This window comes from Hippocampus bargibanti, linkage group LG14 (genome assembly GCF_051943395.1).
Source record: "Hippocampus bargibanti isolate YZ-2025 linkage group LG14, ASM5194339v1, whole genome shotgun sequence".
In the NCBI taxonomy this organism is placed as follows: Eukaryota; Metazoa; Chordata; class Actinopteri; order Syngnathiformes; family Syngnathidae; genus Hippocampus; species Hippocampus bargibanti.
The window spans coordinates 2227501-2248043 of NC_142747.1; the positions used below are offsets into that span (position 1 = coordinate 2227501).

The 20543-nt window shown below is 43.9% G+C and overlaps 1 protein-coding gene across 1 annotated transcript in view; it reads right to left on the bottom strand.

Annotated features, from left to right (window-relative positions):
• plekhg2 (pleckstrin homology domain containing, family G (with RhoGef domain) member 2) overlaps positions 1-15874 on the bottom strand; it is a 46878-nt gene extending 31004 nt beyond the window's left edge. Inside the window, exons 1-10 of the mRNA XM_089014638.1 lie at positions 15585-15874; positions 14381-14525; positions 9220-9611; positions 6854-6954; positions 4316-4382; positions 4188-4234; positions 2766-2916; positions 2485-2616; positions 414-596; positions 250-342 (exon numbers count right to left, since the gene is read on the bottom strand). Coding sequence (XP_088870764.1) covers positions 250-342; positions 414-596; positions 2485-2616; positions 2766-2916; positions 4188-4234; positions 4316-4382; positions 6854-6954; positions 9220-9611; positions 14381-14429 — 1215 coding nt within the window. The 5' untranslated portion in view covers positions 14430-14525; positions 15585-15874. The remainder of the gene's footprint in view (positions 1-249; positions 343-413; positions 597-2484; positions 2617-2765; positions 2917-4187; positions 4235-4315; positions 4383-6853; positions 6955-9219; positions 9612-14380; positions 14526-15584) is intronic.
• Positions 15875-20543: the final 4669 nt, after the last annotated feature.

The window sequence follows — 20543 nt, forward strand, 5'->3', positions numbered from 1 at the left end:
TAATTAAATAAATGCATAAAAATTGAGTAGCGAGCTAGCTAGTTAGCTAATACACTGAATGTCACTAATTAAATAAATACACAGAATTAAGTAAAGTATATTTGTATCTTTACACATAAGAATTTAGCTTTGAATCTGGCACTTTGGACTCAATTCTAGCTCCCGACGGCTTTCAATCAATCCAAAAAGTGTAGTTCCAATTTGACGGGGGTCACGCGACAATTTGGGAAGGAAGCTTTCCAACATCACCTGGACGACGTGCTGCTGCTTGGGGATCATCAGGTCGGACACTCGGAAACACAGCGGCTCCTTCAGGGCGTCCATCAGCAGCAGGTTGCAGCACTGAAATCCCAGAAAAAGAACATTGGCAAAGGGCCGTGCCACGAAGGCCTTCGCCGCCCGCCGCCACCTACAAAGATGTGCGTGCTGTACACAAAGCGCTCCAGACGCTTCTTGGCAATCAGCAGCATCTTGTCGAAGAGGAAGAAGGCGCGTTCCTTCTTCACCCGCTGGACCTTGAAGGACCCTTCCAAGACCAGCTCGCCAAAGCCGCTCAGGTCGGGCCCGCTCCAGTTGACTAGCAGCGCCTCGATTTCCTAAGGAGGGGCGGGGTCAAATAATAATAATCATACTACTACTACTATTACTACTACTACTACTACTACTACTACTAATAATAATAATAATAATAATAATAATAATAATAATAATACAATTCATTTATAAGCGGTAGCTAGCTAGATAGCTAATAGATAGCCAGCTAGACAGTTAGCTAACTAGCTTGATAGCCATATAGCTAATATATAGCCAGTTACATAACTATCTAGCCAGCCAGATAGCTAATAGATAGCAAATAGATATCAAATGGATAGCAAATCGATAGCCAGCTAGATAGCTAGCTAATATATAGCAAATAAATAGCTAGCTAGATAGCAAATAGATAGCCAGCAAGGTGGCGAGCTAATATATAGCAAATAGATATAGAATGGATAGCAAATCGATAGCCAGCTAGATAGCTAGCTAATATATAGCAAATAAATAGCTAGCTAGATAGCAAATAGATAGCCAGCAAGGTGGCGAGCTAATATATAGCAAATAGATATAGAATGGATAGCAAATCGATATCCAGCTAGATAGCTAGCTAATATATAGCAAATAAATAGCTAGCTAGATAGCAAATAGATAGCCAGCAAGGTGGCGAGCTAATATATAGCAAATAGATAGCAAATGGATAGCCAGCCAGGTAGCTAGCTACATAGCTAATATATAGCCAGCTAGAAGGTTAGCTAACTAGCTATATAGCCATATAGCTAATAAATAGCCTGCTATATAACTAGTTAGTTAGCTAGATATCTAATAGATAGCAAACAGATAGCAAATAGATAGCCAGATAGGTAGCGAGCTAATATATGCAAATAGATAGCTAGATCGGTAGCTAGCTAGATAGCAAATAGATAGCAAATAGATAGCAAATGGATAGCCAGCCAGGTAGCTAGTACATAGCTAATAGATAGCCAGCTAGAAGGTTAGCTAACCAGCTATATAGTCATATAGCTAATAAATAGCCTGCTATATAACTAGCTAGTTAGCCAGATAGCTAATAGATAGCAAATAGATAGCAAATAGATAGCCAGCAAGGTGGCGAGCTAATATATAGCAAATAGATAGCAAATGGATAGCCAGCAAGGTAGCTAGCTACATAGCTAATAGATAGCCAGCTAGAAGGTTAGCTAACTAGCTATATAGCCATATAGCTAATAAATAGCCTGCTATATAACTAGCTAGTTAGCCAGATAGCTAATAGATAGCAAACAGATAGCAAATGGATAGCAAATAGATAGCCAGATAGGTAGCGAGCTAATATAAAGCAAATAGATAGCTAGATCGGTAGCTAGCTAGATAGCAAATGGATAGCAAATGGATAGCCAGCCAGGTAGCCAGCTACATAGCTAATAGATAGCCAGCTAGAAGGTTAGTTAACTAGCTATATAGCCATATAGCTAATAAATAGCCTGCTATATAACTAGCTAGTTAGCCAGATAGCTAATAGATAGCAAACAGATAGCAAATGGATAGCAAATAGATAGCCAGATAGGTAGCGAGCTAATATAAAGCAAATAGATAGCTAGATCGGTAGCTAGCTAGATAGCAAATGGATAGCAAATGGATAGCCAGCCAGGTAGCTAGCTACATAGCTAATAGATAGCCAGCTAGAAGGTTAGCTAACTAGCTATATAGCCATATAGCTAATAAATAGCCTGCTATATAACTAGCTAGTTAGCCAGATAGCTAATAGATAGCAAACAGATAGCAAATGGATAGCAAATAGATAGCCAGATAGGTAGCGAGCTAATATAAAGCAAATAGATAGCTAGATCGGTAGCTAGCTAGATAGCAAATGGATAGCAAATAGATAGCCAGCTTGCCAGGTAGCTAGCTTGGTCAGACGGTCCAATCAGAAACGAGCGCGCCATCCTGGTGTACCTGCAAGCGCACGGCGTGTTCCTGCTTCCGCTTCATGTCGTTGATGTACCAGGCCACCGCCGTCATGGTGATGATGGCGTCCTCCACCGCCGGGTAGCCCGGGTCGCTTTTGTCCAAATGCTTGGCCAGTTCCTGGAAGTGCCACAAAGCCAAGCCGGCGTCGTTTTTGGGGCCTCGGGGAACAATGTGGCATGGCGCATCCGCCGCCGCTCTCGTTCAGGCCAAGTGACCTTGAAAGCTCCAAATGGCGACCGGGGGTCCGGGTGGAAAGGGGGACTTACCTGCAGGAGGAGGTGATACTTGAGGATGCGCTGCACGGGTTTGAGGAGGTACGTCTCCAGGGGCAACGAGTGCTTGAGGCAGTTCTGCCGCTCGTGGAAGAAGCGCAGCAGGCTCGGCTTCTTCATGCACTCCCTCAGAATGCACACCGAGCTGACAAAGGCACGCCCGCACGGCACAAAAGTCCGGTCGGTAAAAAGGGAAGTTTGAAAGACGGGCGGTCCCAAAACGGCGGCTAGGGGAAAAGGCTCCGCCCACTTCCAGACCAACAACAAAATGTTTCTGGAAAGAAAAGGCGGCAAGCGGCGGGGAGATTCTCGCAGAGGTTTTATATTAATAATAATAATAATAATAATAATAATAATAATAATAATAATTATAATACATTTATAAGCGCCTTTCAAAACTCTCAAGGACACTTTACAGTTACAGGATCAGGTTTTCTGCGGGTGAGCAGTGGCGGCCACATGCGGCAGTGTTCACTCAACCCAGAAGTAACTCAAATAGATAGAAAGATAGCTACGAACAGTTAGCTAATAGATAGCCAGCTAGACAGTTAGCGAACTATCTAGATAGCCATATAGCTAATAGATAGCCAGATAGATAGCAAATAGATAGATAGCATATATATATATATATATATATATATATATAGTGGGACCTTGGCTTACGAACTCAATTGGTTCCCAGACAGAGTGTGTAAGGCGAAAAGTGTGTATCCCAAAAAATAATTTCCCATAGGAAACCATTAAAATGCGAATAATCCGTTCCCGGGTCCCTATAAAACATAATTTTCTAATTTTCTAAGCCTTAAAACTACACAAAATATACCTTATTTCATTCACGAACGACACATCACTCATTGTGATGATATAAGTAACTCAAATAGATAGAAAGCTAGCTAGTTAGCTAACAGTTTTATATATATATATATATATATATATATATATATATATATATATATATATATATATATATATATCAATTGATAACGTTAACTTGCTGATGCAATCTTAATGATAATAATAAGAATACATTTCATTTCTAAGCAACTTTCAAAACTCACTTTACAGTCACAGGATCAGTTTTTCTGTGGGTGAGTAGCGGCAGCCACACGCGCCAGCGTTCACTCTCCCCGGAAGTTACTCAAATAGCTAGCTAGCCAATAGATAGCTATGACATTCATCTAGGCATCATCTTCTTTATTTATGATTAGATGAGATATTATACTATTATTTATCAATATAATAAAAATATGATATTTTTAAAGATCTGCTAAATGGGGTGACTGTGATTGTTTTGGAAAGCGGTTCAGGGTGTCCCCCGTCCTGCCCACTGGCTGTATGCAACCATGGTGGATAGGAAAACCAATGAACGGAAAGTCAAAGAGGTTAAGGGGAGGCCGAGTGGGGTCTTGTACTCACTTGGGGTAGTTCATGCAGTACAGCGTGTAGATGTCAAACGCTTGACTCTGTTCAACACACAAGCAAACACGAGTGGATGAGCTGCCGGTGGGGGGCGGGTCAGTGAGGCGCAGGGGGCGGGGCCTCACCCTTTCCACGAAGCAGTCGGCGATGGCGGCGGCGTGCTGACTTCTCTCCAAGTCCTCCAGCAGTTCGCTGCGGAGAAACGAGACCTGTTCAAATTCCAATTTTGGTTCATTCCAATTGGCTGCCCGACATTTTGTTTTTTAAATCATTCGGTCCGCGCGCGTGACCTCATTTCCTGTTAGCAAATGAGGCGAATACGGAAGCCAAACACCTTTTTTTCCCCCTGCAAAGCGACACGTGGCAAAGCCTCTTCTAAAAGACGAACCGCACCGGCGAACGCCATGATGTCATCCACGCCAGCGAGGGGTGCCTCTCGCTCGCGTGGATGACATCATCGGGTCGGCATGTTCATCACGGTTTGGCTTGGATGCCGTCCCGCGCCGACAACTTTCGGGCTCTCTCGCATTCACAAGGCAGGCAGAAAAACGGCGCCCCTCGTACACCCCCCCCCCATCTGGCGCAGAGCCCAGATTGTGGCCAGAAGACATTCTTTTGGGGGGGGGGGGGAAACAGCGCCGCGGAGACGGCAAAGGCCTTCTCCCGACCACCGTCTGAAATCTCTTTCGGGGGATTTTGAACATAACAGGAAGGGAAGAAAAAAAGGAAAAAACGGCGCAATGTGACCCCCTTCCGAACGCCAGATCCAAAACTGCACAGTCAGGCGCTCAAAGCGCAACGACGTGTCAAGCGCCAGCGAGAAAACGAGGACGCGCCGCTCGCTCATCGACGCCACTAAAAGAAGAGCAAATTGCAACCTTGGACAACGCAAAATGGCACTGGCTTAAGTATAAGTTGCGCTAGTGGCCGCGGCGGTTGGACTCCCCGCCGCGGCACCGCGCGAGCTAGCCAACCAACAAAACCACGGCAGAGGAGACAGAAAGGCCCCAAAGGTCAAGTGTTGGGCGTCCTGTGGACCTAATACAGTGATACCTTGGCTTACGAACTTAATTGGTTCCCAGACAGAGTGTGTAAGGCGAAAAGTGTGTATCCCAAACATTAATTTCCCATAGGAAACCATTAAAATGAGAATAATCCGTCCCCGGGTTCCCATAAAACATAATTTTCTACTTTCTAATTTTCTAAGCCTTAAAAGTACACAAAATATACCTCATTTTATCTATAATAAATGTGCTATGGTATCATAATTAAAGAAATAAACTGTACGATATAATAAAGTCGTTTTATTGACCTTTGTAATGGTCGTTGATGGCTTGATGGAATGGAGTAGCCGGTTTCATCAACAGTAAACACTTGATGAGGAACGTGGGCTTCTTCTTCCACCATCTTGAGGAATGATTCCTTGTAAGCTTTGGCAGCTTTGTTGTCAGAACTGGCAGCCTCACCATGACGAATTACACTATGAATCCCCGTACGACGCTTAAAGTTCTCGAACCATCCGTGGCTAGCCTTGAAATCATCAATGGATGACAAACTTCCAGGTTTCCTCTTGACGATATCCGAATGAAGTTGCCGTGCCTTCTCTGCGATAATTTTACCTAGTTCCTCATCAATTGTGTTCTGTTTCGCTGGGTTGATAGCTTTTTGCATCAAGTGTCTCAAGGAGCTCTGGGTTGTACAATTTGGAAGTTCAGAATCAGAATCAGAATCATCTTTATTGCCAAGTATGTAGAACACACAAGGAATTTGTTTCCGGTAGAACACGCTGCACTAGTATCGTTGTCAAAAAAACTGCTAAGTGGCACTATACAGTTCCATTTTGGCTACTGTTGAAAGAGTTCAAAGAGTTAATGGCTTGGAGGAAGAAGCTGTTTAAATGTCTGCTGGATTTGGTGCGCATGGATCGGTAGCGCCTGCCTGAGGGGAGTAGCTGGAAAAGGTGGTGGGCAGGGTGCGGAGGGTCCAGTAGGATTTTCCGCGCCCTAGTTTGGATTCTTGCAGTTGTGATATTGAAATAGCAAGAGACGCACTAGAAACTTCATTTATAGCTAGTTGTACAGATGGCGTGTGTGGGTTATTTGTGGAGCCTGATTGATGGGATATTTTAACCTTGCAGTCTACACTCTGCCTTTGACCTATCAATAAAGTTGAAACGAGTCCAAATTTCACTGTGTTTTCTATCCATTTTCTCACTCTCTCTCTCTGTGGTCTGCTTATCTATTTTTATTTGCAGCTCGTAAGCCGAAAGGTTCGTTCGCCAAGACGTTGGTAAGCCGAGGTATCACTGTACCAATTGTTTTTTCAGCATTTTTGGCCACCACATTCATCAAGGAAGGAGGAGGCTCTTCTGAGCGCTTGCGCCTTTTCGGCAGTGCGAATATGCCAGAACCGTTCTTGATTGGGAGGAACGTCGGTGCTGTTTGACTGTCATTACGATTGTGTTTTTTGCGCCTGTCATGGGCAACATTTTCACAGCCCGCTTGAGGAGAAGAAAGGAGCGTCAACGCAGAGCGCCCATGTGTTTGTGGTACGGTCGCGGTTTGGGATTGAAGCGGATTGACGTGGGACAAGAGATGTTTGACAGTAAATGGATGCCACCGTGTCAACATGCAAAGGAGGTGGCGCCGGCGGCGCTGCGCTACCTGTTGAACTCGTAGATGTCCTCAATGTTGCAAAACAGAGCGCTGACCTGTTCCGGGTTGACGGCCAGGGCGTCGCAGTCGATGATGCAGCCCAGGTAGTCCTGCGGCCCCCCCCCCAAAAAAAAAAAAACAAAAACAATCAACAAGTTTCTTTCGATGGCTCTTTCACAACAGCTAAGAGGTAAACGGACCACGTTTGCCGGCATTTGCGAGCCACACCGCAAAGGACGGCTTGACTACCCCCCGCAGCGGCGCATGTGGCTGCCGCTGCTCACCCACAGAAAAGCTGTGGCTTCGGATTCCCAGTGAGCGTGACATCCCGTAGCCTCAATCAAATCCAGATTTGGAGATGAAAAAATAAGGGGGCGCTGTTGAGGAATTTGCGCTTTCTTGTCTGAGACGCTTTTTTAGCATTTTAGCAGGCCACGCGCGCCTCTCGGAATGGAGCAAAAGTTGTTTTGTTTTGGAGGCACTTCCTGCCTGCCTGTGGATTGGTTGTCATGGCAACTGTCCCGGATAGAAAAATATATATACACATGTGTAAAAGGAGTCCCTTATATAGAGAAAGCTAAGAAAATAAAAATAGGGAGTAAAATGCACGTATTTTATATATTTTTTTTCATGACTGCCAAATGACAATAAAAATTCCATGGAATTATAAACTAGCTAGCTATTAGCTGTCTAGTTGGCTAGCTTTTGGCTATCTATTCGCTATTCATTAGCTATCCATGAGCTAGCTGGCTAGCTATTAGCTGTTTAGCTGACTGGCTTTTAGCTGGCTAGCTGTTGGCTATCTATTAGCTATTTATTAGCTACTCATTAGCTAGCTGGCTAGCTGTTGGCTATCTATTAGCTATTTATTAGCTACTCATTAGCTAGCTGGCTATCTATTAGCTGTATAGCTGGCTGGCTGTCTAGTTGGGTAGCTGTTGGCTGTCTGGCTATCTATTAGCTATTTATTTGCTAACAAAATCCATTAGCTAGCTAGCTTTCGATCTATTAGAGTTACTTCGGGGTTGAGTGAACGCTGGCGCATGTGGCTGCCGCTGCTCACCCGCAGAAAAACTTTATCCTGTGACTGTAAAGTGACCTTGAGAGTTTTGACAGGCGCTTATAAATGAAATGTATTATTATTATTATTATTATTATTATTATTATTATTATTATTATTATTATTATTATTATTATTATTATTATCATTTGCTATCTATTCACTATCTAGCTGGCTGGCTATCTAGCTAGCTATCTGTTGGCTATCGATTGGCTAGCCAGCTAGCTTTCTATCTATTTGAGTTACTTCTGGGTTGAGTGAACGCTGGCGCATGTGGCTGCCGCCGCTCACCCGCAAAAAAAACTTATCCTGTGACTGTAAAGTGACCTTGAGAGTTTTGAAAGGCGCTTATAAATGAAATGTATTATTATTATTATTATTATTATTATTATTATTACTATTATTATTACTATTATTATTATTATTATTATTATTATTATTATTATTATTATCATCATTTGCTATCTATTTGCTATCAAGCTGGCTGGCTATCTAGCTAGCTATCTGTTGGCTATCGATTGGCTAGCCAGCTAGCTTTCTATCTATTTGAGTTACTTCTGGGTTGAGTGAACGCTGGCGCATGTGGCTGCCGCCGCTCACCCGCAAAAAAACTTATCCTGTGACTGTAAAGTGACCTTGAGAGTTTTGAAAGGCGCTTCTAAATGAAATGTATTATTATTATTATTATTATTATTATTACTATTATTATTACTATTATTATTATTATTATTATCATCATTTGCTATCTATTTGCTATCAAGCTGGCTGGCTATCTAGCTAGCTATCTGTTGGCTATCGATTGGCTAGCCAGCTAGCTTTCTATCTATTTGAGTTACTTCTGGGTTGAGTGAACGCTGGCGCATGTGGCTGCCGCCGCTCACCCGCAAGAAAACTTATCCTGTGACTGTAAAGTGACCTTGAGAGTTTTGAAAGGCGCTTATAAATAAAATTATAAATAGTATTCTTCTTATTATTATTATTATTCAACAATACAATAAGAGTGACTTTGTGCCCCCCCCTCGGTGGCTTTCTACCTTAGCTGTTGACACAACACTCATGGAAGCAAATAGTTGGGGGGGGGGGACCACAACGACCCCCCTCCCCCAACCGCCTCCTCCTCCCTTGGATTGACATATTGACCCCTCCCACCCCCATGAGCCACATACGCTCCCAAAAGGCGGAAAAATATCCAAGTGCAACCTTGGAGCTTCTTCCTGAATCCGACGGAAACCAAAAGCGCAATTATTTGTGGGGACGTTTGTCCGACCTCGAAAGCGCCGCAAGACTTGAGACCGGTTTTTGGCGGCACTCCCACCTCCACGACGCTCTTGAGATCCCTGACGTAGGCTCGCTCCGTCTCCACGATCTCCATGACGACCATCTCCAGGCGAGACGGCCGGTGGGGCGGGGCCTCCGCCGGACACGCCCCCCGCGCCACCAGCGGGGTGAGGTCCAGGCTGATGTCGGAACCGTTGCTCCCGGGCGCAGACGACGAGGCGGCGGCGGCGCCGTAAGGCAGTGAAGAGGACGATGACGAGGACGAGGACGAGGTGTCCTGCAGGGACGCCGAGGAGGCGGAGGACGACAGCGAGAGGGAGGCTGGCCGGCCGCCGTCCAAGCACACCGTGTTGACCGACGTGCACCAGGACGACGTGGTCCCGCCCACCATCCCGCTCAGCGACGACACCGAGGACGGACGCCGGACGCCTGGTGGGAGACACGCGGACACATGGGTTGCCATTTTTCACAGTCCACTTCAACCAGGAATGCCCAAATTTGTTCGGAGTTTTTCCATGATTGGATTCTGATAAAGCGCTGGCTAGACCTCTGGCAATGTTTTTTCCCTTCCATAAGTGGGCAGTTATAAAATTCAATATGTATACAGTGATACCTTGTCTTATGAACTTAATTGGTTCCCAGAAAGTGTGTGTAAGGCGAAAGGGGTGTATTCCAAACATAATTTCCCATAGGAAACCATTAAAATGAGAATAATCCATTCCCAGGTTTCCATAAAACATAATTTTCAACTAAATAAGCCTTAAAACGACACACAATATACTTTTATTTTATGTATAATAAATGTGCTATGGTATTGTAATTAAAGAAAGAAACTGTACTGTATAATAAAGTCGTTTTATTGACCTTTTTGATAGTCGTTGATGGCTTGATGGAATGGATAGTTTTTTGCATAAAGTGTCTCAAGGAGTTGTACATCATAGAAGTTGTAATATTGCAACAGCGACAGATGCAGACAGACACACTAGAAACTTCATTAATAGCTGATTCCCTTGCTTGTATGTTCTCTTCAAATTGTACAGATGGCTTGTGCGGGTTATTTGTGGAGCCTGATTGATGGGATATTTTAACCTTGCAGTCTACACTCTGCCTTTGAACTATCAATAACGTTGAAACGAGTCCTAATTTTACTGTTTTCTATCCATTTTCTCACCATTTCACTTTTGTTTTTTGTTTCAAGCTCTGTCGTCTCCCTTTCGTGTGTGTGTGTGTGTTTGTTTGTTTCTGTAACCCCTCCCCCCGCTCACTGCTGCGTGTGTCGCTTACTTCCTCTCTCACGGATCTTGACCAATCACGTACGGCTTTAACCAACGACTGGGGGCGGGGAATAGAGGGCAAAAAAAGCCGGCTGCCATTTCAGGAGCTCCAAGAACCGGCTCGTTCGCGAATGACACATCACTCATTGTGGCGCTCCGTGTGTTTCCCAAAAAACACTTCGCATGCCAAGATTATATTTTCGCCAATTTAACGTTCGTAAAGCGAGGTATCACTGCATGTACAGTAAAGTCACGTTATATCGATATGGGTTATATGGATAGTACTGCTTATTACGATACTATTTTCATTTCCTGGCAAATTTCTAATCTTTTATGATATAATTATATAATAATTATAATAATAATAATTTATGATATAAATAGTTCCAGTTAGTACGATACCCGGTTATTACAATAATCCGGTTACTACGATGCCCTTTCAACTCCCGCCAGCCAATTTGGTCTGCTAATATCGATACAAAAGCAGCTGAAAGCTGAATCAATATTTGCTTAAGGATTTCAATACCACCATTAGCGAAATCTGTAAACGGCGCATTGTTTGATTTTCGGCTAACACCGTTGGTCACGTGACAAGCTTTCATGACTTGCACTGTAATCCTCGAGCACTATAAAAACGGTGTAGCAGAGCTCACAGCTTTCATTACTGCTGCAGTAGCATCTGAAACACAGTCTTCTTATATACAGTTGTTCAACACCAATTTGATGGGGAAATGTAAGAATTGTGAGATCGAAACGAAGTACAAGTACAAGGCAATCGTGGCTGTGGAAGAAAATCCAACAAGAAGCAAATCCTCCATTGCGAAAGAGTTCGACGTACCGCAGAATACTTTATCAACGTAAGTAATGTAAACGTTGCAGTTTTTGTTTTCCATACATGAACAGTAAAGTCTCGTTATATCGATATTCAAGGGAGTCCGAAAAAATATCGATATAACCGGGACTATCGATATATCCGACCCTGTTTGCATGTAATTTTCTCCGTGCGTGCATAGAAATAGTATCGATATAACCGGGACTATCGATATATCAGATATCGATATAACGAGACTTTACTGTATTTAATTGCGTTGTATTCAGATATGTTGTTATCGCTTGCAATAATCACTGTTTTTCATATGTACATACTGGCGTTCGTGGTTTCTCTCGTGTGTGTATAAAACAATGTGAGGATTTTGCATTAGTTGAATTTTAGAAAAGAAATAGTCATTAAAAAAAGTGTAAAGACGTTTTTATTTAATGCATATGTTTATTTTTCACTTCGCTACAGTACAAAAAGCATGCTAGATACGCAGTCCATGAACTCAAGGAGAAAATGACATGCCATATCAAAGATCCCCCATTTATTGCCCACTTTTAATGCAGGATCGGATATATCGATAGTCTGGTTATATCGATATTTTTTCCGACTCCCGAGAATATCGATATGACGAGACTTTACTGTATATTGAATTTTGTACATCTGCCCCCATTTCAAGCTCATATAACTCTAGACCCGTATTCGTTCGTTCCTGGTTCATCACCTCTCAGGGTGGTAGAAGTGGGATGGTGAAATCAGCAGGAAGCCAGGTGTTGAACAGAAGACGTTATTTTAATCTTGTAGACAACAGAGACATTGCGGGCTCGGCCGAGGAGGGACAGAAAGGAAAAGAGAAAGAAACACCAACTGGGAGAGCATTTATAAGACGGACAGGATGTGACGCAATGGGATGTGACATCAGGATATGACATATCAGGAAGTCCAAGACAAAAACAAACGATGCAAAAAGATGTTTAAAGGTGTTCGTATAGAGAATTAGCCAAACATATCATTTCGGAATTAATTATTTTTTCTGATGAAAGAAGAGAGTCTAAAGTTTGTTACGCTGCATTGAATGTTGATGTTGTCCTAAAAGTCAATACAGTGAGACCTCAACTTACAAACACCTTATCTTACAAACTTTTCGTCTCAAGAACCTCTAATTTATGAAAATTAAACCTTATAATAAGCACTATTTTCATAATACACACCCACCGCGGCTGGCGGAGTGATCTTCGGCGGAAGCACACGACCGAACAGCGCTCCAGCCGGCGCTACTTTGCACACCCCCTCTCATTGAATGCACACGTCGATCGCCTACTTGGAGCTTTTTGCTGATAATTTTACTATGATGGGACCGAAAAAAACCCACAATGCAGTGTATTTCTTTCATTACAATACAATAGAACATTTATTATACATAGAATAAGGTATGTTGTGTGTAGTTTTAAGGCTTATTTAGTTCAAAACTATATTTTATGAAAACCCGGGAACAGATTATTCCCATTTTAATGGTTTCCTATGGGATTTTTTTTTTTGAGATACACACTTTTCGCCTTACACACTCTGTCTGGGAACCAATTAAGTTTGTAAGTTGAGGTCTCACTGTATTCTGTGGCTCCTGGAATTCACGTGACAATGACAAAACCCCCTCGTCCTCCTTTTCAATTTGAGCACTGAGGGATTGTTCCTCAGCCACGTCTGGCCGCCTCCCCCTTCCTAGAAATGCCCCCCCCCTTTTTTTTTGTCTTATCTGGGGCGTTGCTTGATTTTTCGCCGGTTTGCTTTCTTTGCTCTCCATCACAACAAGTCAAGTGGGCATTTCTTGCCATTGTCTTCCCACACTCAAGTTTCCAAGCCACTTCCTTCCTTTCTTCCTTCCTTGTTTCCTTCCGGCGTGTGCGCGGATGACAAAATCAACAGACGAAGCAGATTTGCTTGAGGAAATGGGCACAAAAACTCAAACTGTGACTGGAAAGTGTCCTTGGGAGTTGTGAAAGGTGCTTGGAAATAAAATGGATTCTTATTCTAAAAGTGGAGGTCACTTGGAGGTCACGTGACCCATAAGCATTGGAAACAAAGCCCCCTTTCCGCCTGACTCAGACTAAAGACTAGTTAGCTATCTAACTGGCTACCTAGATAGCTTTCTATTTGCTATTTATTAGCTATCTGTTAGCTGGCTGGCTTTCTAGTGAGCTAGCTATTAGCTGCCTGGCTAGCGATGTAGCTAGCTACCTCGTAGCTATGCAATAATAATAATACATTTCATTTCTAAGCGCCTTTCAAAACTCATGGTCACTTTACAGTCACAGGATTAGTTTTTCTGCGGGTGAGCAGCGGCAGCCACACGCGCCAGCATTCACTCAACCCAGAATTAACTTAAATAGATAGAAAGCTAGCTAGCTAGCTAACAAAGAGCTAATAGATAGCCAGCTCGGCAGTTAGCTAACTAGATAGATAGCCATATAGCTAAATCGCCAGCTACATAGCTAGCCAGCTAGCTAATAGATAGCAAGTAGATAGCAAATAGCAAATGGATAGCAAATATATATAGCGCATCTGGCTATCTATCTAGCTAGCTTGCTAACTATTAGCTATCAATTGGCTGTTAGCTAGCTTACAGATAGCTAATAGATAGCCACCTAGGTAGTTAACTAACTAGCTAGACAGCCATATAGCTAATAAATCGCCAGCTACATAGCTAGTCAGCTAGCTAATAGAAAGCAAGTAGATAGCAAATAGCAAATGGATAGCAAATATATATGGCACATCTGGCTATCTATCTCGCTAGCTAGATAACTATTAGCTATCAATTGGCTATCTAGCTGGCTAGCTTTCTATCTATTTGAGTTACTTCCGGGTTGAGTGAACGTTGGCGAATGTGGCTGCCGCTGCTCACCCACAGTGAAACTTATCCTGTAAACTGTAAAGTGACCTTGAGAGTTTTGAAAGGTGCTTGGAAATGAAATGGATTATCATATTATTATCAAGACGAACTTTCTTTCACTTTCTTCTCGTCGGCTTGAAAGGTTGAGGAAAAGGCGGCGGGCGAGAGACGAGAGAGAGGTGGGCAAGGGGCGGGCGAGAGGCGGGCGAGAGGCTCTCACCGGCGTTGTTGGATGATCTGGAAGTCCCGCGGCGCAAACCCTCAGGCATGATGCGATCAGGTCACCGGAGGCGGAGGTCACCGGAGCCAGAGGTCACCGGAACCGGAGGTCACCGGAACCGGAGGTCACCGGAACCGGAGATCACCTAAACACAAACACTGTCATGATCCATTTATCACTTTTTTTTTTCAAAAGAAAAATGAGTCCTTCCGATATCTCGATCAACTGGCATCAATCACCATTTTATCAAAACATATCGATATCAATTAAACCAGGAAGAAGTTCTGAAAATGTCATATCAGGAGGAAATTATTTTTTTTAGGTAAAAAGCTTCATTGGTCTATAAGTCGGATTTCTAGCTGGCTAGCAAGCTATCTATCTGTATATCTATTAACTATATAGCTTGCTAGCTTTCTAGCTAGCTAGGTCACCGAGTCTACTTGACGTTTGTATAAAAAGGACTAATAGCTAGCTAGCTATTAGCTGGCTAGTTAGCTTTCTAGCGGGCTATCTATCTGGCTGGCGAGCTATCTAGCTTTATATCTATTAGCTATATAGCTGGCTAGCTTTCTGGCTGGCTAGCTATTGGCTATCTATTAGCTAGATAGCTAGCTAGAAAGCTAGCCAGCTATATAGCTAATAGATATACAGATCGATAGTTCATCAGCCAGATTTATCTATTTGCTATTTATTAGCTATCTATTAGCTATCTGTTAGCTGCCTGGCTCGCTATGTAGCTAGCTATCTGGTACCCATATAGCGGATCTTGCTATTTATCTATCTAGCTATCTAACTATTAGCCATAAATTAGCTATCTAGTTAGCTTTCAATCTATTTGAGTAACTTCCGGGGTGAGTGAACACTGGCGTGTGCGGCTGCCGCTGCTCACCCACAAAAAAACGGATCCTGTGACTGTAAAGTGACCTTAAGAGTTTTGAAAGGCGCTTAGAAATGAAATGGATTATTATTATTGTTATTATTCAAAAAAAATGTATGAGAAGAAAATGAGCACGTTTCCAAGTGACGTCGTCCCGCAGTCATCGTTCGTTGGCGGCCTCAGTGCTGCCCCCTGGCGGGCCGCCGGGCTAACAGCAGGCGGATAGCGTCACTCTCGTCCCCCTCGACTTTCTTTTACTTTTTAGTTAGTTAGTTAGTTAGTTAGTTAGTTAGTTAGTTCGTTTTTTCTTGTCGCAAGAAGCCTGACCTGCCTTCCAGATGAGCCTTCGTCGCCTCCACGCAATTTCTCGCCATTCACACGCGCGCGCGTCTCCCAAAAAGCTCCCGGAGCCCCCTTCGGCCCAGCCCGGCGTGGCGTCTCCTCGTCCGCAAGCGAGTCTCATGCGTACCGCGGCCTGAAGAAAGTCCGCACGGGCGCCGCTGCACGCCGCGTCCGATCCGCTCTGACTGAACGAGCCACGGGGGAGGAAGGGAGAACGAGGCGAGGGGGTGATGGGGGAGAGAGGAGGGAAGGAGTCGAAAAGCCAGCGACGGAGGAGGACCGAGAGAAAGAGAGAGAGAGGGAGCGAGATAATTCGCGCGAGAGGCTGCTCAAAAGGGCGACAGGGGGGGGGGGGGGGGGGGGGGGGGTAAAAGAAAAGCTGCGTGGAATGTTTGTTTCTCATCTTTGCACATTTGCTGACATGGTCGCCCGTAAATGGCGTCTTTTTGCCTTGGAGCTGACTCACGACACAAAGCAGACATTCGCGCATACAGTGATACCTTGGCTTACGAACTTAATTGGTTCCCAGACAGAGTGTGTAAGGCGAAAAATGTGTATACCAAAAATTAATTTCCCATAGGAAACCATTAAAATGAGGATAATCTGTTCCTAGGTCCCCATAAAACATAATTTCCTATTTTCTAAGCCTTAAAACGACACAAAATATACCTTATTTTATGTATAATAAATGTGCCATTGTATTGTAATTAAATAAATAAACTGTACTGTATAATAAAGTCGTTATTTACCTTTCTGATGGTCATTGATGGAATGGAGTGGCTGGTATCATCAGCATTGAATACTTGATGAGGAACGTAGCCTTCTTCTTCCACCATCTTGAGGAATGATTCCTTGTAAGCTTTGGCAGCTTTATCGTCAGAACTGGCTGCCTCACCATGACGAATGACACTATGAATCCCTGTACGACGCTTAAAGTTCTCGAACCATCCGTGGCTAGCCTTGAAATCATCAATGGATGACGAACTTCTAGATTGCCTCTTGACAATATCCGAGTGAAGTTGCCGTGCTTTCTCTGCGATAATTTTACCTAGTTCCTCATCAATTGTGTTCTGTTTAGCTGGGTTGATAGCTTTTTGCATCACGTGTAAGGATGGCTTGTGCAGGTTTTGGTGGAGCCTGATTGATGGGATATTTTAACCTTGCAGTCAACACTCTGCCTTTGAACTATCAGAGTTGAAATGAGTCCAAATTTCACTGTTTTCTATCCATTTTCTCACTCTCTCTCTCTGTCGTCTATTTATTTGCAGTGTATTTCTGTAACCCCCCCCCCCACCCTCACTGCTGCGTTCTTGACCAATCACGTGCGGCTTTAACCGAAGACTGGGGGCGGTGACTAGAGGCCAAAAACGAGTTGGCTACCATTTCCTTGTAAGGAGAACGGGCTTGTTCGCGAACGACACAACACTCATTGTGGTGCTCTGTGTGTATCCCAAAAAAGAGTTCATATGCCAAGGTAAAATCTTCAGAAATTTAACATTCGTAAACCGAAAAGTTCGTAAGCCAAGGGGTTCGTAAGCCGAGGTATCACTGTACATCCTTGACCCTTAACCCCCCCCCCCAAAAAAAACACAACACATTTTTATTGGGTTCATCGACGACTTGTTTGTGTGTTTTTACAAGAGCGCTCGCTGCCATTCCACCCGCAGAGGTCAAAGGTCAGGAGCGAGCAAAGGGTCAACGCCACCGCCTGTGACCATTCGGGAGGTAGCGGCCAAGTGAAAAAGCTTCCTTTCCTTTCCTCAAACCAAACAAAGGCAGACAATATGTCCCCCAGCATCTTCCCAAATGTGGGGTCTCGGGGGGTGGGGGGGGGGTGTGAATGCGAGCGCCGACATTCCTGGCAGACGTGTCAGCGCAACATCTGCCTCCTAGCAACAACCTCAGAAAATTGCCACGCGCACTTAATTGCCACGTGTGTCTTTCCATCGGGGTGAAGTCGCGACGCCGGGGAGGTGGCGGCGTCCTTTTCACGCTTAAAAATAACGTTGACATGTCCTTTTCGAGGGTTTGCTTGTATGCCAGCACCGTTTTTGAGTGACAGGAATAATAATAATAATAATAATAATAATTCATTTATAAGTGCCTTTCAAAACTCTCAAGGTCACTTCACAGTCACATGATTAGTTTTTCTGCGGGCGAGCAGCGGCAGCCACATGCGCCAGTGTTCACTCAACCCGGAAGTAACTCAAATAGATAGAAAGCTAGCTAGCTAGCTAACAGATAGCTAATAGATAGCCGGCTTGACAGATAGCTAAGTAGCCAGATAGCCATATAGCTCATAAATAGCCAACTACATAGCTAGCCTGCTAGCTAATAGATAGCAAGTAGATAGCAAATAGATAACAAATGGATAGCAAATGGATAGCAAATAATAATAATAATAATAATAATAATAATAATAATAATAATAATAATAATAAGCCCGGATAAATACAGAGGGTTGTGTCAGGAAGGGCATCAGACATGAAATATTTTGCCAAAACCAATATGAGAATCAAACCTCTGAATCCCATACCGGATCGGTCGAGGCCCGGGTTAACAACGGCCGCCATTGGTACTATTGACCTTCAGGGTGCCAGTGGAAAATGGACTACTGTTGGTCGAAGAAGGAGAGGAGGGAGGTGTGCCCGGAGGAAAAGAGAGAAATGGAACGCTAAGAGTATACAACTAAGAGTAGGAACTTTGAATGTAGGAACAATGACAGGTAAAGGTAGAGAGCTGGTTGACATGATGCAGAGAAGGAAGGTAGACATACTGTGTGTCCAGGAGACTAGATGGAAAGGGAGCAAGGCTAGAAGCTTAGGGTCAGGGTTTAAGTCAGGGGTGTCCAAAGTCGGTCCTCGAGGGCCGCTGTCCTGCCTGTTTTCCAGCTCTCCCAGGAGCAACACACCTGATTCAAATGATCAGCTCATCAGCCAGCTCTGAAGCAGCATCAAAATGGTCCTGATGATTTGAATCAGGTGTGTTGCTCCTGGGAGAGCTGGAAAACAGGCAGGACGGCGGACCTCGAGGACCGACTTTGGACACCCCTGGTTTAAGTTGTTCTATCATGGTGAAGACAGAAAGAGAAATGGAGTTGGGGTTATCTTAAAAGAGGAGTTTGTTCGGAATGTCTTAGAAGTAAAAAGAGTATCAGATAGAATGAGTCTGAAGCTAGAAATTGAAGGTGTGATGTTCAATGTTGTTTGTGGGTAAGCCCCACAAGTAGGATGTGAGCTGGCGGAGGAGAAATTTTGGTTGGACTTTGATGAAGTCATACAGAACATCCCGAGAAGTGAGAGGGTTGTAATTGGTGGAGACTTCAATGGACATGTTGGCGCAGGAAACAAAGATGATGAGGAGGTGATGGGCAGGTTTGGACTCCAGATAAGGAACGCTGAAGGACAAATGGTGGTTGACTTTGCTAAGAGAATGGAAATGGCTATTGTGAATACTTTCTTTCAGAAGAGACAGGAACATAGGGTGACATATAAGAGTGGAGGCAGAAGTACACAGGTAGACTACATTTTGTGTCAACGGCGCCATCTAAAGGAAATCAGTGACTGCAAAGTAGTGGTTGGTGAGAATGTAGCCAGACAGCATAGGTTGGTGGTGTGTAGGATGACGCTGGCACTGAGGAAGATGAAGAAACCAAAGGCTGAAATGAGGACAAAATGGTGGAAGTTGAAAAAGGAAGAGTGTTGCATGACATTTAGGAAGGAGGTAAGACAAGCACTGGGTGGGCAAGAGGTCCTTCCAGATGACTGGCAAACTACAGCGAACATAATCAGAGACACAGGTCGGAAAGTACTTGGTGTATCGAGTGGAAGAAAGGTAGATAAGGAGACTTGGTGGTGGAATGGGGAGGTGCAGGAGTGTATACAGTGAAAGAGGTTAGCAAAGAAGAAGTGGGACACTGAGAGGACGGACGAGAGTAGACAGCAGTACAAGGAGATGCGGCGCACGGTTAAAGTAAAGGTGGCAAAGGCCAAACAACTGGACAGCAAGGAAGGTGAGACTGATCTTTACAGGCTGGCGAGACAGAGAGACAAAGATGGTAAGGACCTGCAGCAGGTTCGGGTGATACACTCTACACTCTGCCTTTAAACTATCAAAGTTGAAACGAGTCCAACTTTCACTGTTTTCTATCCATTTTCTCACTCTCTCTCTCGTCTGCCCGTCTCTTTAATGTTTAAAACACCTCCCCTCACTGATGTGTTCTTGACCAATCATGTGGCTTTAACCAAACACTGGGGGCGAGGAATAGAGTACCAAAACAAGCCGGCTGCCATTTTTTTGTTAGGAGAACGGGCTCGTTCGCGAACGACACATCACTCATTGTGGCAGCTCTGTGTCTATCCCGAAAAAGAGTTGGTATGCCATGGTAAAATTTTCATAAATTTAACATTCGTAAACTGAAAATATATAAGCTTTGCTAACGAAGTTTCTTGTACAGATGACGGCTGAAGAAACCTTTTCATCAATAATAATAATAATAATAATAATAATAATAATAATAATAATAATAATAATAATACATTTCATTTATAAGCGCCTTTCAAAACTCTAAAGGTCACTTTTCAGTCACAGGTTTTTCTGTAGATAGCCAGCTAGACAGTTAGCTAGCTAAGGAATGTTAGTGCCATTTGACTGTCATTGCGATTGTGCTTTTTGGCAGGAATGACTCAAATTTGTCGTCATAGCGCCAAACGCGCGGTGACGGCAGAAAAAGAAGCCCCTCCGGCTGGGCCGCGCCGCCTGTTTACTTTGCCGCCGTTCCCACGACAGCAAATGACCCGGCCCGGCTTCCCCTCCTGCCTGTCAGCCGGGGCACTTTTTGCTGGCCTAAAAAGGAGAAAAAGTCCTCCGGCTGCCTCACTTGGACTTTCTTGCTTGTTTTTTTTTTAGGGGGGGGGCCGCTCCGTTCACCACTGCAGCTTTTAA